Source organism: Xenopus tropicalis, chromosome 7 (genome assembly GCF_000004195.4).
Source record: "Xenopus tropicalis strain Nigerian chromosome 7, UCB_Xtro_10.0, whole genome shotgun sequence".
NCBI lineage: Eukaryota > Metazoa > Chordata > Amphibia > Anura > Pipidae > Xenopus > Xenopus tropicalis.
The window spans coordinates 126,307,151-126,323,890 of NC_030683.2; the positions used below are offsets into that span (position 1 = coordinate 126,307,151).

The following is a 16,740-nucleotide window of genomic DNA, read 5'->3' on the forward strand; positions in this document are numbered from 1 at the left end:
AGTACAAGTGAGGGAATACAGGGTAGGGGGATACTCTCAGTACAAGTGGAATACAGGGGTAGGGGATAGCTCTTAGTACAAGTGAGGGAATACAGGGGTAGGGGAGATAGCTCTCAGTACAAGTGAGGGAATACAGGGGTAGGGGAGATAGCTCTCAGTACAAGTGAGGGAATACAGGGGTAGGGGAGATAGCTCTCAGTACAAGTGAGGGAATACAGGGGTATGGGGGATAGCTCTCAGTACAAGTGAGGGAATACAGGGGTAGGGGAGATAGCTCTCAGTACAAGTGAGGGAATACAGGGGTAGTGGGAGATAGCTCTCAGTACAAGTGAAGAATACAGGGGTAGGGGGGATAGCTCTCAGTACAAGTGAGGAATACAGGGTTATGGGGAGATAGCCTCAGTACAAGTGAGGAATACAGGGGTAGGGGGATAGCTCTCAGTACAAGTGAGGAAATACAGGGGTAAGGGGGGATAGTCTCAGTACAAGTGAGGGAATACAGGGGTGTGGGAGATAGCTCTCAGTACAATGAGGGAATACAGGGGTAGGGGGATAGCTCTCAGTACAAGTGAGGGAATACAGGGTTATGGGAGATAGCTCTCAGTACAAGTGAAGGAATACAGGGGTAGGGGAGATAGCTCTCAGTACAAAGTGGGGAATACAGGGGTAGGGGGGATAGCTCTCAGTACAAGTGAGGGAATACAGGGGTAGGGGATAGCTCTTCAGTACAAGTGAGGGAATACAGGGGTAGGGGAGATAGCTCTCAGTACAAGTGAGGGAATACAGGGGGTATGGGAGATAGCTCTCAGTACAAGTGAGGGAATACAGGGGTAGGGAGATAGCTCTCAGTACAAGTGAGGGAATACAGGGGGTAGGGGGATAGCTCTCAGTACAAGTGAGGGAATACAGGGGTAGGGGGGATAGCTCTCAGTACAAGTGAGGGAATACAGGGGTTAGGGGAGATAGCTCTCAGTACAAGTGAGGGAATACAGGGGTAGGGGAGATAGCTCTCAGTACAAGTGAGGGAATACAGGGTAGGGGGATAGCTTCAGTACAAGTGAGGGAATACAGGGGTAGGGGGGATAGCTCTCAGTACAAGTGAGGGAATACAGGGGTAGGGGAGATAGCTCTCAGTACAAGTGAGGGAATACAGGGGTAGGGGAGATAGCTCTCAGTACAAGTGAGGGAATACAGGGGTAGGGGAGATAGCTCTCAGTACAAGTGAGGGAATACAGGGGTAGGGGGATAGCTCTCAGTACAAGTGAGGGAAATACAGGGGTAGGGGGATAGCTCTTAGTACAAGTGAGGAATACAGGGGTATGGGAGATAGCTCTCAGTACAAGTGAGGGAATACAGGGGTGGGGGGATAGCCTCTCAGTACAAGTGAGGGAATACAGGGGTAGGGGAGATAGCTCTCAGTACAAGTGAGGGAATACAGGGGAGGGGATAGCTCTCAGTACAAGTGAGGGAATACAGGGGGTAGGGAGATAGCTCTCAGTACAAGTGAGGGAATACAGGGGTAGGGGAGATAGCTCTCAGTACAAGTGAGGGAATACAGGGGTAGGGGAGATAGCTCTCAGTACAAGTGAGGGAATACAGGGGTAGGGGAGATAGCCTCAGTACAAGTGAGGGGAATACAGGGGTATGGGAGATAGCTCTCAGTACAGTGAGGGAATACAGGGGTAGGGGAGATAGCTCTCAGTACAAGTGAGGGAATACAGGGGTAGGGGGATAGCTCTCAGTACAAGTGAGGGAATACAGGGGTAGGGGAGATAGCTCTCAGTACAAGTGAGGGAATACAGGGGTAGGGGAGATAGCTCTCAGTACAAGTGAGGGAATACAGGGGTATGGGGGATAGCTCTCAGTACAAGTGAGGGAATACAGGGGTAGGGGGGATAGCTCTCAGTACAAGTGAGGGAATACAGGGGTAGGGGAGATAGCTCTCAGTACAAGTGAGGGAATACAGGGGTAGGGGGATAGCTCTCAGTACAAGTGAGGGAATACAGGGGTATGGGAGATAGCTCTCAGTACAAGTGAGGGAATACAGGGGTAGGGGAGATAGCTCTCAGTACAAGTGAGGGAATACAGGGGTAGGGGAGATAGCTCTCAGTACAAGTGAGGGAATACAGGGGTAGGGGAGATAGCTCTCAGTACAAGTGAGGGAATACAGGGGTATGGGAGATAGCTCTCAGTACAAGTGAGGGAATACAGGGGTATGGGAGATAGCTCTCAGTACAAGTGAGGGAATACAGGGGTAGGGGAGATAGCTCTCAGTACAAGTGAGGGAATACAGGGGTAGGGGAGATAGCTCTCAGTACAAGTGAGGGAATACAGGGGTATGGGAGATAGCTCTCAGTACAAGTGAGGGAATACAGGGGTAGGGGAGATAGCTCTCAGTACAAGTGAGGGAATACAGGGGTAGGGGAGATAGCTCTCAGTACAAGTGAGGGAATACAGGGGTATGGGGAGATAGCTCTCAGTACAAGTGAGGGGAATACAGGGGTAGGGGAGATAGCTCTCAGTACAAGTGAGGGAATACAGGGGTAGGGGAGATAGCTCTCAGTACAAGTGAGGGAATACAGGGGTAGGGGGGATAGCTCTCAGTACAAGTGAGGGAATACAGGGGTAGGGAGATAGCTCTCAGTACAAGTGAGGGAATACAGGGGTAGGAGAGGATAGCTCTCAGTACAAGTGAGGGAATACAGGGGTAGGGGAGATAGCTCTCAGTACAAGTGAGGGAATACAGGGGTAGGGGGGGATAGCTCTCAGTACAAGTGAGGGAATACAGGGGTAGGGGGGATAGCTCTCAGTACAAGTGAGGGAATACAGGGGTAGGGGAGATAGCTTCTCAGTACAAGTGAGGGAATACAGGGGTAGGGGAGATAGCTCTCAGTACAAGTGAGGGAATACAGGGGTAGGGGGATAGCTCTCAGTACAAGTGAGGGAATACAGGGGTAGGGGAGATAGCTCTCAGTACAAGTGAGGGAATACAGGGGTAGGGGAGATAGCTCTCAGTACAAGTGAGGGAATACAGGGGTAGGGGAGATAGCTCTCAGTACAAGTGAGGGAATACAGGGGTAGGGGAGATAGCTCTCAGTACAAGTGAGGGAAGGTAGGGACTCAGTACAAGTGGGGAATACAGGGGTAGGGGATAGCTCTCAGTACAAGTGAGGGAATACAGGGGTAGGGGAGATAGCTCTCAGTACAAGTGAGGGAATACAGGGGTAGGGGAGATAGCTCTCAGTACAAGTGAGGGAATACAGGGGTATGGGGAGATAGCTCTCAGTACAAGTGAGGGAATACAGGGGTAGGGGGGATAGCTCTCAGTACAAGTGAGGGAATACAGGGGTAGGGGGATAGCTCTCAGTACAAGTGAGGGAATACAGGGGTAGGGGAGATAGCTCTCAGTACAAGTGAGGGAATACAGGGGTAGGGGGGATAGCTCTCAGTACAAGTGAGGGAATACAGGGGTAGGGGAGATAGCTCTCAGTACAAGTGAGGGAATACAGGGGAGGGGGGATAGCTCTCAGTACAAGTGAGGGAATACAGGGTAGGGGGGATAGCTCTCAGTACAAGTGAGGGAATACAGGGGTAAGGGGGGATAGCTCTCAGTACAAGTGAGGGAATACAGGGGTAGGGGAGATAGCTCTCAGTACAAGTGAGGAATACAGGGGTAGGGGAGATAGCTCTCAGTACAAGTGAGGGAATACAGGGGGTAGGGGGGATAGCTCTCAGTACAAGTGAGGGAATACAGGGGGTAGGGGGGATAGCTCTCAGTACAAGTGAGGGAATACAGGGGTAGGGGAGATAGCTCTCAGTACAAGTGAGGGAATACAGGGGTAGGGGGGATAGCTCTCAGTGCAAGTGAGGGAATACAGGGGTAGGGGAGATAGCTCTCAGTACAAGTGAGGGAAGTACAGGGGTAGGAGAGATAGCTCTCAGTACAAGTGAGGGAATACAGGGGTAGGGGGATAGCTCTCAGTACAAGTGGAGGGAATACAGGGGTAGGGGGAGATAGCTTTCAGTACAAGTGAGGGAATATAGGGGTAGGGGGATAGCTCTCAGTACAAGTGAGGGAATACAGGGGTAGGGGGGATAGCTCTCAGTACAAGTGAGGGAATACAGGGGTAGGGGGAGATAGCTCTCAGTACAAGTGAGGGAATACAGGGGTAGGGGGGATAGCTCTCAGTACAAGTGAGGGAATACAGGGGTAGGGGAGATAGCTCTCAGTACAAGTGAGGGAATACAGGGGTAGGGGAGATAGCTCTCAGTACAAGTGAGGGAATACAGGGGTAGGGGAGATAGCTCTCAGTACAAGTTGCCCCAGGGACTGGTCCGATTGCCATCTTGGAGTCAGGAAGGACAGACAGGGCTGCAGCAATTTCTACTTTTGATGATTAACAAACATTTGTTAAAAATAAGGGCTTATGGGAGTGGTGACATGGTATAGAATGGAACACAACCAAGAAGAACAGCAGGACACATAAAAGGTGTGCGGAACATGGTGGATGGTGGATATGTACTGTAGTTTTCCAACACCAGCAGGGTCAGACTGACGAGACACCGGGAAAAAATCTGGAGGCCCCGCTAATCCCGATTCCCCCTGCCCTCCTTTGTTGCTACCCCACTGCCCTTCCTGGCGGAGTGGGGTAACCCTGTGGGGTTCAATAAACACTTGCTATTTTGTTATTTGCAAGAACCTCTGGCGCCCTCTGTCTTTATTTTTCAGTATAGCAGCAAGAGAGGTGTAGTTGTACAACACCCTCACCTTCCTCTTCCACTTAGCGAAGGCCCATTCTGGGTAAGAGAGCCCAGTATAGCCCATGTTCTACTGGTACCAGTCTGGGAAGGCAGCTATTGAGCTGAAATAGAGGTTACACCTTTGCTACTTGCACAGGATACTTACTCGGATGAGTAAAGGGACAGAACCCCCCCAAGCTGAGAGAAGAGTATAGTCTCATAGCAATTACTCTACTGTTATCTTGTATAAAGCACAGGCCTGTAATGAATTCAGCTGATGGTTGTAATTATATATTCTCTTTATTTATAGGTAAATATTAATTTGGCACGAGGTACAGAGCTTCTGGAGTCAGAATCCCAGCCTAGGACTCATTATGGAAGGCGTCTGCGCAGATTGTAGAGATAAGTGCAATATTAATTCTGCCTTTGAAGCTGGAGGGGAATGTCCATCTACATAATGGCTTTTTCATAGATGATAAATTAAACCTAAGGACACAATGTAATTGTTGCAGAAAGCTTTATTGATCTCCATAATGTATCCTGTCCATAGGGTGCAATATAATGAAAGGTGCGTCATTGGCTTGAACTGCAGCCAATCAGCAGGGAGTATTCACTGATCCTTGTAGATTGTAAGCTCTTTTGGGCAGGGCCCTCTTCACCTCTTGTATCGGTTACTGATTGCTTTATATGTTACTCTGTATGCCCAATGTATGGAACCCACGTTTGTACAGCGCTGCGGGATATGTTGGCGCTTTATAAATAAATGTTAATAATAATAATAATGTAGAGTGTAAGCTCTTTTGGGCAGGGCTCCCTTCACCTCCTGTATCGGTTATTGATTGCTTTATATGTTACTCTGTATGTCCAATGTATGTAACCCACTTATTGTACAGCGCTGCGGGATATGTTGGCGCTTTATAAATAAATGTTAATAATAATAATGTAGAGTGTAAGCTCTTTTGGGCAGGGCTCCCTTCACCTCCTGTATCGGTTATTGATTGCTTTATATGTTACTCTGTATGTCCAATGTATGGAACCCACTTATTGTACAGCGCTGCGGAATATGTTGGTGCTTTATAAATAAATGTTAATGTAATGTAATCTGCAGGACACTGGATAGCCAGTAAAGTGGGCTTCAGTCTCAGCGGACCCCTCTCTGTAACCCTGTAGCCTCCTGTATAACTCAAACTAATGTGGTCTTCATTTTTTTTTATTATTTTTTACTTTATTCATTATTTTGCTTTTTGTTCAACAACTCTGCAGTTATCTGGTTGCTAGGGTTCAAATTACCATAGCAACCAGGGAGTTGTTTGAATGAGAGACTGGAATATGAATAGGAGAGGGATTTAATAAAAAGATAAGGAATCAAGAACAACAATAACAATAAAATTGTAGCCTCACAGAGCAAAAATGTTCACCTTTGTCAGTCACAGTCATGACTGGGGGCTGTGATTGGCTATTTGGTAGCCCCTATATGAACTGGCAGCATAAAGGAGGCTCTGTTTGGCAGTACCCCTGGTTTTTATGCCGCCCAAACTTGCCTCCAAGCCAGGGATCCCCAACCTGTTTTACTTGTGAGCCACACACAGATGTAAAAAGTGTTGGGGAGCCACACAAGCATGAAAACAGTTATTTGGGGGTGCCAAATAAGGGCTATGATTGGCTGTTGGTAGTCCCATGGGGTCTGCTGGCCTGCAGGAGGTTCTGCTTGGGGTAAAACTGTGTCTCTGGGCTTCCAAAACTTGCCTCCAAGCCAGAAATGTAAAAATGGCACCTACTTTGAGGCCACTGGGAGCAACATCAAAGGGGGACATGTTACCCCCGAGCCCCTTGTTGGGGATCACTGACCCAAGGGTTTGGGGAGCACCCTTTTTAGCCACGTGCCATTAACCAATATCCCCTTAAATAGCACCCAAATATAAACCAATTCAGGTCAAGTCATTAGCTCTGCCCCTGAAGCAACAATCCAATTGGTTATCAATAAATGTATAGGCTCGAGGCGGCTACGCTAATTGTATTGAATTAAATGAAGCCGGGACCCTTCCATTGTTTCCTGCTGAGCCCCAAGTGCCCAGGTTCGATGGTGTCGGTCACCTGTTTGGAAAGCAACCATCTAATTGGCTGTGTAGGGGTCACTCAGCGAATCCTTTCACAGTATAGGGAGCCTTATATACTCCCGCCGGAGCCACACCTAGAATTTGCCCCAAATATAAAATATTATAGTAACTGTGTGACTGAAAGCGGAATAACCATATCAAACTTCTGAGTTTGCCCTAAAGAACAATTCTCCCTCTTATGAACAGTGTTTTTAACTTTTTTTATTTATGTTTTTTTTTTTTTTGTAAATTAGGCAAAAGCTGCTCCAGTGTAGTAACCCATAGCAACCAGGTTAAGGAGAAGGAAAGTCATTTTGGCATTTTACTGCCAATAGATATGCCACATTAGTGCCACCTAGAACCCTATATTTAAGTGCCACCTAGAACACTATATTCTGCAGAAAGCTTTACTATACCTGAGTAACAACCCTAGACGCTTCCTTTGAGCAGCTGCCATTTTAGCTTGGTCTTGGTAGCTTCCTGCTGCAGTTATCGCCATTGGAAGCTCAGATCACACATTCCTAAGGGAGGGGGTAGAGAGTTCTTATGCATTCTTATGGAAGGGGGGAGCAGGAGAGAACTGAGCAGACTCAAGTCCCAAACCTGAATGAGCCCTAAAAGAGAGGAAGTCTGACACAGAAGAACATGTTTACACAAAAGGAGACAAGAAATCCTGTGTTTCTTTTGATAGAGGACTCAGTGCAGCGTTTCTGTGAGTGCTTTGACTGGTCTAAGACCTTAATTATAGCAGAGTTCTGATTGGATGCTATTGATTCCGACAGATTGTACCCACCCTGGGGCATTATTCACGGGCCCTGACTGTGTTTACGATAACAGGTTCATCAGTAGAAGCAGAGCAGCGGCAGGCAATAGAACGTGGCCCTGAAGTCCACTGCAGCCATCAGCAGGATTCTCATCCTTAATATCACTACTGACAGTAACGGGAGTGTTAGATGTATATCCCATGGTGTTATTGGCATCAAAGGGCCCGGCTGCATTTATATCATTTCCATTGGTGGTTGCAGAATAACTCATCGTGTTTCCAGTGTTCCCATTGGGGGTTGTAAAATAGCTCGTTGAGTTTCCAGCGTTCCCATTGGCGGTTGAGTTGCTAGTAATATTGGAGCAGAAAATGCTGTTGGTTACGTTATATGATGCGCTGCTCAGGGTGTAATTGCCGTACGTGCAGAGATTTCCATTGGCGCAACCTTGTAAAGAGACTGCAGTCACTCCTGTTGGGGGTCCTGCTGGGAGAGTAAAGGCGTCATTAATACTTGGTCTTTAATGCAAATCTTACAAAGGGCAAGTTGATCTAAAAAGCTCATGAATATAATTTCTAGTTGTGTTTTACTACTTCAAATATCTAAAAGAAAATAAAAAAATAGAATAGAGTAATTATGAAAATGAAAAGTTAAGTAGCAGATTAATTGTACTTAATCCCAACTAAGATATAATTACCCCTTATTGGGGGCAGAACAGCCCTATTGGGTTTATTTCATGGTTAAATGATTCCCTTTTCTCTGTAATAATAAAACAGTACCTGTACTTGATCCCAACTAAGATATAATTACCCCTTATTGGGGGCAGAACAGCCCTATTGGGTTTATTTAATGGTTAAATGATTCCCTTTTCTCTGTAATAATAAAACAGTACCTGTACTTGATCCCAACTAAGATATAATTACCCCTTATTGGGGCAGAACAGCCCTATTGGGTTTATTTCATGGTTAAATGATTCCCTTTTCTCTGTAATAATAAAACAGTACCTGTACTTGATCCCAACTAAGATATAATTACCCCTTATTGGGGGCAGAACAGCCCTATTGGGTTTATTTAATGGTTAAATGATTCCCTTTTCTCTGTAATAATAAAACAGTACCTGTACTTGATCCCAACTAAGATATAATTACCCCTTATTGGGGGCAGAACAGCCCTATTGGGTTTATTTAATGGTTAAATGATTCCCTTTTCTCTGTAATAATAAAACAGTACCTGTACTTGATCCCAACTAAGATATAATTACCCCTTATTGGGGCAGAACAGCCCTATTGGGTTTATTTAATGGTTAAATGATTCCCTTTTCTCTGTAATAATAAAACAGTACCTGTACTTGATCCCAACTAAGATATAATTACCCCTTATTGGGGCAGAACAGCCCTATTGGGTTTATAAAGTTTTATTGATTTGTTAGTAGACTTTAGGTATGGAGATCCAAATTACAGAAAGACCCCTTATCTGGAATACCCTTGGTCCCGAGCATTCTGGATAACAGGTCCTATACCTGTACAATGGATTCTGTAACACCAGCACCACCTACTGGAAACACTTATGAAGTCTTCATGGTTTGCATGTTCTTTAAAGGGTAAGTAAACCTTGAAAAAAATATATACATAATAGTAGAATATAAAAGCTCCCAGGGTTCTGATGTTGCTCTGTATTTACCTGACACAGTAAAGGTTTGTGAGAAGCACTGGGTCTCATCTCCGGCACAATTTATCGTATCCCCGGTAGAACAGTCGTTAGGTTGTACGGAAAAACAGGTTGGGCAGGTTATGCCGTTGGGCTGGTTGTTATCGACTGGTACTGTAAGCGAGAAGGATCAACATCAGATTTTTTTCATTTTTAATTGTAATAAATGATTTATATAAATAATGGGATGCTAATAGGCAGTGGTCTGCAGGGGGGCGGCTCAGATCAGGACCCCTGGTGGGGGGTATAAATGCCAGAGCTGCACCCCTATATCTATTTGGGAATATACTGGGGGTTATCCTGCCATTTCTGCCTTTGGGCACAGTCAGGTTTGGACTGGGGGGTACAGGGCCCACCGAGGCTTCTGCCTCAGGGGCCCCTGCACCCCCCATTTGCCCCTGCTGCCTTCACACCCCCCCCCCCGCAGGAGCCCCCAATACCCTCCGACCCCCTCCTCTGTACATGCCTAAATGAAACTCACCTACGGTGTATCGGGGGAGGGAGACTTGCGGATCATGGGAGCACCCTGGGGGGTTCGGGTCTGGCCCGCTGGGGCTCACTAGGGCTGGGTTTTTTCCTGATGCCCCAGTGGCCCAGTCCAACTTTGGCAGTGGGAAAGGGCAGCAGCTCTATGCATAGCAGGGAAGGGTGGAGCAGTTTTGGTTGTAAAACATCCAGCAAGGCAGGGGGCGCTGTTATGGTACAAGACCAAAGCGCATAGAGAAGGGGATTCAGGGGGAAGCAATGGCCTGTTTGATAGGGGGACAGTAGAGTCCATTTCAGGACCATCCTATGAATCAAGCGTCATTATTCCAGAAGGAATTGGTGAAAAATTTGGGCAATGAGAAATGGCCCCATAAGAATAGCAGTAAAGAAACTCATAGCAAATGCTCCTTCAGTGGATTTATGAAGTTTCAAAATAACAACTTTATGTGATTTATTCAACAAGAATGGAACCAAAATGGGTCATATTTGCTCATCTTCACTTCAACAGACATCTGTCGTTTCGGAATTTAAACTTACGGTGCCATAGACTAGAAGATTCTCTCTGAACAATCCCAATGGACCCCATTTGGTTACTTTGGGATAAAAAGGGGGAGAGGCTAGTGATACTAATACATTCCCTGGAATTGTTTCTGGTCCTCTACTGTAAGAGATATATGGTCATTAAATCTGAGTAAGTTCAATAACATATGGATGCTATTGGCTAGCAGGTAGGGTGGCCACTTTAATATATATATAAAGGAATTTGCTTCCATCTCAGGAACAGGGTGGGTGTTGTTGGGAGCCTGGGGCACAGGCTGAGTTAAAGTCGGGTAACAGGGCCCCATGGATGAGGCATTAGATAGGGGCAGGTGTAGCCCCCGTACCATTACCACTCTAGGGGTGTAAGGCAGTTAGGGTTGGGCCCCTGTATAGTACCACTCTAGGGGTGTAAGGCAGTTAGGGTTGGGCCCCTGTATAGTACCACTCTAGGGGTGTAAGGCAGTTAGGGTTGGGCCCCTGTATAGTACCACTCTAGGGGTGTAAGGCAGTTAGGGTTGGGCCCCTGTATAGTACCACTCTAGGGGTGTAAGGCAGTTAGAGTTGGGCCCCTGTATAGTACCACTCTAGGGGTGTAAGGCAGTTAGGGTTGGGCCCCTGTATAGTACCACTCTAGGGGTGTAAGGCAGTTAGGGTTGGGCCCCTGTATAGTACCACTCTAGGGGTGTAAGGCAGTTAGGGTTGGGCCCCTGTATAGTACCACTCTAGGGGTGTAAGGCAGTTAGAGTTGGGCCCCTGTATAGTACCACTCTAGGGGTGTAAGGCAGTTAGGGTTGGGCCCCCGTACCAGTACCACTCTAGGGGTGTAAGGCAGTTAGGGTTGGGCCCCCGTACCAGTACCACTCTAGGGGTGTAAGGCAGTTAGGGCTGAGCCCCCATACCAGTACCACTCTAGGGGTGTAAGGCAGTTAGTGTTGGGCCCCTATACCAGTACCACTCTAGGGGTGTAAGGCAGTTAGGGTTGGGCCCCCGTACCAGTACCACTCTAGGGGTGTAAGGCAGTTAGGGTTGGGCCCCCGTACCAGTACCACTCTAGGGGTGTAAGGCAGTTAGGGTTGGGCCCCCGTACCAGTACCACTCTAGGGGTGTAAGGCAGTTAGGGTTGGGCCCCCGTACCAGTACCACTCTAGGGGTGTAAGGCAGTTAGGGTTGGGCCCCCGTACCAGTACCACTCTAGGGGTGTAAGGCAGTTAGGGTTGGGCCCCCGTACCAGTACCACTCTAGGGGTGTAAGGCAGTTAGGGCTGAGCTAGAAAGAGCAGTTCTGAGCTCCTACATAGGAGAGTCAGATTGGAGGTATCTCTCCCAGGCCATATTGCCTGCAGTGTAGGGATCCCAGTGAATAGGGAATCAGGATAGAGAATTCCCTGAGGGATCCATTATGGGGTGGGGCAGAGGGGCAGTGAGATTCCTGCCAAGTCTGTACTCAGGGGAGTGTCAGTCTGTGTTACACTCTGTATGGGATGTTGCCTGTACAACTGGCCTCTGAGAAGCTGTATTGTGAGTAACCCTATGGGTTTTTAATAAACACTTGTTATTTGCAAGAACCTCTGGCGCCCTCTGTTTTCATTTTTCTGTATAGCAGCAAGAGAGGTGCAGTTGCACAACACCCTCAGTATAGTGTAACTCTGACATTTAATAAATCTTCCCCCTGTTGTTAGAGCTATGGGCAATTGTATAGGAGATAGCACAAGGTAAGAGTGTTTCTCAGCGCCGCACCCACGTGTCCAACACCTGAAGTTCTCAGAAACCTTTAATAAATATTAATGAAGGTTAGTGAGTGCACTTTCCCACAGGAGCAGCCGTACATTAAGTTTCCGAGTCATGAAACAAACTGGCTGAGGGCCAGCGTGCCGCACTCGGTTTCATTGGGCTGCAGTCCAACAGCACCTTGTCATTCCCATAAAGCGCTCAGCAATTCAGCTAATTAGCTTTAAAGTACCGTGCCAGAATTGTCAGATTTGGATTTTTAGCTGGCTGGATGCATAGTTAAACGGATACTGCCATGATTTTATGGGGTACTTTTTATTTCTAAATGACACTGTTACACAGCAAATAATTCCCTCTGCCATTTAACCTTTTATTCTTGTACCAACAAATGTATTTGTAGCTGTAATATTGGTGTGTAGGCGCCATCTCAGTGCCTTGTGCCTGAGTCTGAGCTTTCAGCCAGCGCTACACATTAGAACTGCTTTCAGCTAACCTATTGTTTCTCCTACTCCCATGTAACTGGAGGAGTCCCAAGCCGGACTTGGATTTCTTACTATTGAGTGATATTCTGATACCTACTGGGAGCTGCTATCTTGCTCCCTTCCCATTGTTCTGCTGATCGGCTGCTGGGGGTGAGGGGGGGGGGGGTATCACTCCAACTTGCAGCGCAGCAGTAAAGTGTGCCTGAGTCTGAGCTTTCAGCCAGCGCTACACATTAGAACTGCTTTCAGCTCACCTATTGTTTCTCCTACTCCCATGTAACTGGAGGAGTCCCAAGCCGGACTTGGATTTCTTACTATTGAGTGCTATTCTGATACCTACTGGGAGCTGCTATCTTGCCCCCTTCCCATTGTTCTGCTGATCGGCTGCTGGGGGTGAGGGGGGGGATATCACTCCAACTTGCAGCGCAGCAGTAAAGTGTGCCTGAGTCTGAGCTTTCAGAAGGAGCCAGCGCTACACATTAGAACTGCTTTCAGCTAACCTATTGTTTCTCCTACTCCCATGTAACTGGAGGAGTCCCAAGCCGGACTTGGATTTCTTACTATTGAGTGCTATTCTGATACCTACTGGGAGCTGCTATCTTGCTCCCTTCCCATTGTTCTGCTGATCGGCTGCTGGGGGTGACTGGGGGGGATATCACTCCAACTTGCAGCGCAGCAGTACAATACACTACTAACTTTGATACCTCTATAGATGTAGCCTTCTTCTGCTGCTGTAGGAAGTCCTGCACTAATTCCCTCTATTGGAAGATCTATTTTACAAAAAGTTATATTTTTCCTACTGCTGTTGATATATCTAATGATTCTTTCAGCCTATCTTTACTTCTGGCTGCAAACACTTGCTCATCACTGGCCGATTCCATCATGGACAGTATTGTCCATGATGCCTATGATTGTCCAAAGCCTATGATTAAGTGTCAGCTAGACACGAAACGCGCAAGGCTTTGCGAGATGATTTTATCAACTTTTAATGGCATTTTTGTTGGCCAGTTTGAGGGTTCCCAGAGAGCCCAACGCCTCATTTTTGGTTACTTATCATTGCCCATGGCACCAGTATAGTAAGAGGGCTCTCAACTCTTTAGCTTCTGCCTATGGCTTGGCCTTCAGCAAGCAACTTTTATAAGGAGCACGTAGGTACTTACATGTTTGATCAGGGGGAGTGCAATTGTCTTCAGAACAACAGGACACAACCTGCTTGCCTGTGGAGTTATAGATTCGTAAAACCATAGGTTGGTTGCACTGCTCCTGCTGGAAACATCCTCGGCCAACTTGCCACAGAGTTTGTCCATCTAAGAACAAGAAATAAGGAGTAAAATTAGTCAGGGCTGTAGGATAGGCCAAAGGGAGGAGCTTTTGTCCTACACCCCAGGATTGGAGAAGACCCATTACATAAAAGATTGTAACAATTGTAACAATACCCATATAGGGGCCCATTTACTAACCATCGGATTTTTTTTTCTCAAAAACGATACTACTTTTTCGAGATTTACTATGCGTCTAAATGGCTAACAATCAGAAGCCAAAAATCCGTCAGGTTAAACTTGCCGAGTTTATGTAGAAGTCAACGGCAGAAGTCCCGTTCCTTGGGGATCGTTCTTTTGCCGCAAAACTTTGGAGGTTTCGGATTTTTGACGCTACAAAAGTCGAGGTTTCACCGCGACTATTCGAAAAAAATCGAGTTTTTGCAGTGAAAAGTCGAGTTTGAAAAATGACAAAAAATTAGATAATATCGAGTTTTAATACATGTGCAGGTTTTATCCGTCTTTCGACAAACGTTCTGATATTGATCGTACGTTCCGGATTGAAATTGTAGGAGAAAAGTCCTAAACATAACAAATTGGACAGATGTTCTGACCATTATTAATTGCCAGACAGCAATCATATAAAGTTATAAATAAACATCAAATTACCTGTCGTCATGGATACCAATAACGAGCCGCATTGTGCCCCGGTATTGTTACATGGCATGCTCGGTCCTTGGCAAGTCGTGGCATTCTTCTCAGAGCAGGTTATGCAGGAAAGAGAAGAAGCTGCAAGAGAAAACACCGGGCAGTTTCAACCAATATGTTGGGGGTCACTGAATGGTGGAACCACAAAGGCTGGGGGCCATTTACTGTAGAAGCAATAGTGTGTGCCAAGTACAGAGGGCGCTACAGGGTGGTGGGTGCTTCTACCTCAGGGCCCCCCAACCTTTCTTACTCATGAGCCACAGACAAATGTAAAAAGAGTTGGGGAGCAACACAAGCACCATAAAAGTTCATGGAGGAGCCAAATAAGGGCTGTGATTGGCTATTAGGCAGCCTCTATGCACCCTATCAGCTTTTTTTATTCAACCAAAATGTGCCCCCAAGTCAGAAATTCAAAAATAACTCCCTGGTTTGGGGGCACTGAGAGCAACATCCAAGGGGTTGGGGAGCAACATGTTCCCCCCGAGCCACTGGTTGGGGATCACTGATGTACCTGGTGACTTCTATGTCTAGCAATAACTGTGTGAATTGTTCCAGGCTGGCAAAATAGATTGTAAGGTTTTGACATGATATTTTGAAACAATATGGGCATTTTAAAATTGAATATTTCATTCTAGTTGGTTCTGCTTTAGCATTCTCTCTGTCTATATGGCATAAGATGGAAAAAAAATCCATCCTAAAGCTTGTTTTTACCCAGATTTTTTTAATCTCAGACTGTTTTAGCAGAACATTGAACAGAAGCAAGCTGCCATTTTGTTTTCAGATGACTAGAAAGGCACTACATGTTCCACAGCTCTAAGGAGAACCTGCCACAGGGTGCTCTAGAACATCACTGAACCATTTCAGTTCCTGAATTCTAAAAGGTTCTGGTTCTTTGTCTTCTCTACTGGAAAAATATCTCCCACTGTCTATAATCCTAATGTCCCCTGGCAAGCGCCTCTGTTCCAGAGAAAACAACCCCAACCCTGACAGTCTAACCTCATAGTTTAACCCTCCCATCCCCTTTACCAGTTTAGTTTTTAAAGTTTCTGCTGTTGGAGTGACCATCCATGAAGAAATAACCTAAGGAAGAAACCTGATCATAAATTCTGGAAGAATCAGGAGATAGATATGGACGAACTGTCCAAACAATACCAAATAATCCAGAGTATGCGAGGTATGTGAGTCTTGTAATAGTAGCTCAGGAATAGGGAAAGTATTTAGAGATCAGGTAACCGAGTAACCTAATAATTGGAGAAAGTGATTCTTGGGAGTTGCACATAAATAATGAGAGGAGATTGGTATTTGTGATATCAAATTAGAGCAATTATACGAATGTCAACTCCAACGTGTTAAGACTCTTGGCATTTACCAATGGGGAAATGAGTAAGCTCTTTGCTCCTTGAACTTCAGAGGTCGTTAAATACACTATATAGGTTGTCCCTAAGGCAGGGGTCCCCAACCTTTCTTACTTGTTAGCCACAGTGAAATGTAAAAAGACTTGGGGAGCAACACAAGCACCATAAAAGTTCATGGAGGAGCCAAATAAGGGCTGTGATTGGCTATTAGGCAGCCTCTATGCACCCTATCAGCTTACAGGGGCTTTATTTGGTAGGGAATCTTGTTTTTATTCAACCAAAACTTGCCCCCAAGTCAGGAATTCAAAAATAACTCCCTGGTTTGGGGGCAGTGAGAGCAACATCCAAGGGGTTGGGGAGCAACATGTTCCCCCCGAGTCCCTGGTTGGGGATCACCGCCCTAAGGGAAGGTCTACCTTCTCACTGAGAAGAACATTTTGAGATGGAAACCTCACCAAATGGACCAAAAAGATAATTTGTAGAGGAATAAGCAAAGAAGTGTCCAATAGAACCCTTTGCCTGACAACCTTCAGTAGTATTATATTGAACCCAAGTTATAACCAAAGTCCATTAAAAAGAAATGTAAAAGAGACTTTGGGTATCAGGCTTCAAAGCTGCAGCCCCAAACAGAATTGTTATCTTCTCTAGAGCAGGGAGGTAATTTCAACCATAAATATCATGGACAAAAAAGTATCCGTTGTACCAAAATATCATTGTTCTATGGCCTCTTCATGAATAACCCCCATGGAAATCATTTATAAATGTTAGTTCTTACCTGTTGGTACAAGAACCAAGAGCAGGAGCCCCACTGTGAATATCATTGTTAGCAGGTTCCACAGCAACAGCGATGCAGACAAGTGAGAGGATGCGGGTGGAAGG

The 16,740-nt window shown here is 46.2% G+C and overlaps 1 protein-coding gene across 2 annotated transcripts; it reads right to left on the reverse strand.

The window, feature by feature from the left end:
* Nucleotides 1-7,552: 7,552 nt before the first annotated feature.
* On the reverse strand, nucleotides 7,553-16,740 carry LOC116412212 (phospholipase A2 inhibitor and Ly6/PLAUR domain-containing protein-like). Of its 2 annotated transcripts, none has more exons than XM_031905925.1 (5): nucleotides 16,637-16,740; nucleotides 14,468-14,587; nucleotides 13,700-13,846; nucleotides 9,278-9,418; nucleotides 7,553-8,080 (listed from the first exon to the last, which is right to left on the reverse strand). In XM_031905925.1, exons 1-5 carry the CDS (start codon nucleotides 16,680-16,682, stop codon nucleotides 7,662-7,664), a joined length of 873 nt encoding a protein of 290 aa, XP_031761785.1. In that variant the 5' UTR covers nucleotides 16,683-16,740; the 3' UTR covers nucleotides 7,553-7,661. The 2 variants fall into 2 exon arrangements, with proteins under 2 accessions (XP_031761785.1, XP_031761784.1); XM_031905924.1 differs by having other exon boundaries at nucleotides 7,553-8,083.

What these genes read in the sequence shown, in the direction of transcription:
- LOC116412212 (XM_031905924.1), bottom strand. Translation starts at nt 16,682, where the DNA reads ATGATATTCACAGTGGGGCTCCTGCTCTTGGTTCTTGTACCAACAG. An exon ending in ATTGGTATCCATGACGACAG is followed by an intron (nt 13,847 to 14,467) that starts GTAATTTGATGT and finishes TCTTGTTCTTAG; the next exon opens with ATGGACAAACTCTGTGGCAA. An exon ending in ACAAACCTTTACTGTGTCAG is followed by an intron (nt 8,084 to 9,277) that starts GTAAATACAGAG and finishes TTACTCTCCCAG; the next exon opens with CAGGACCCCCAACAGGAGTG.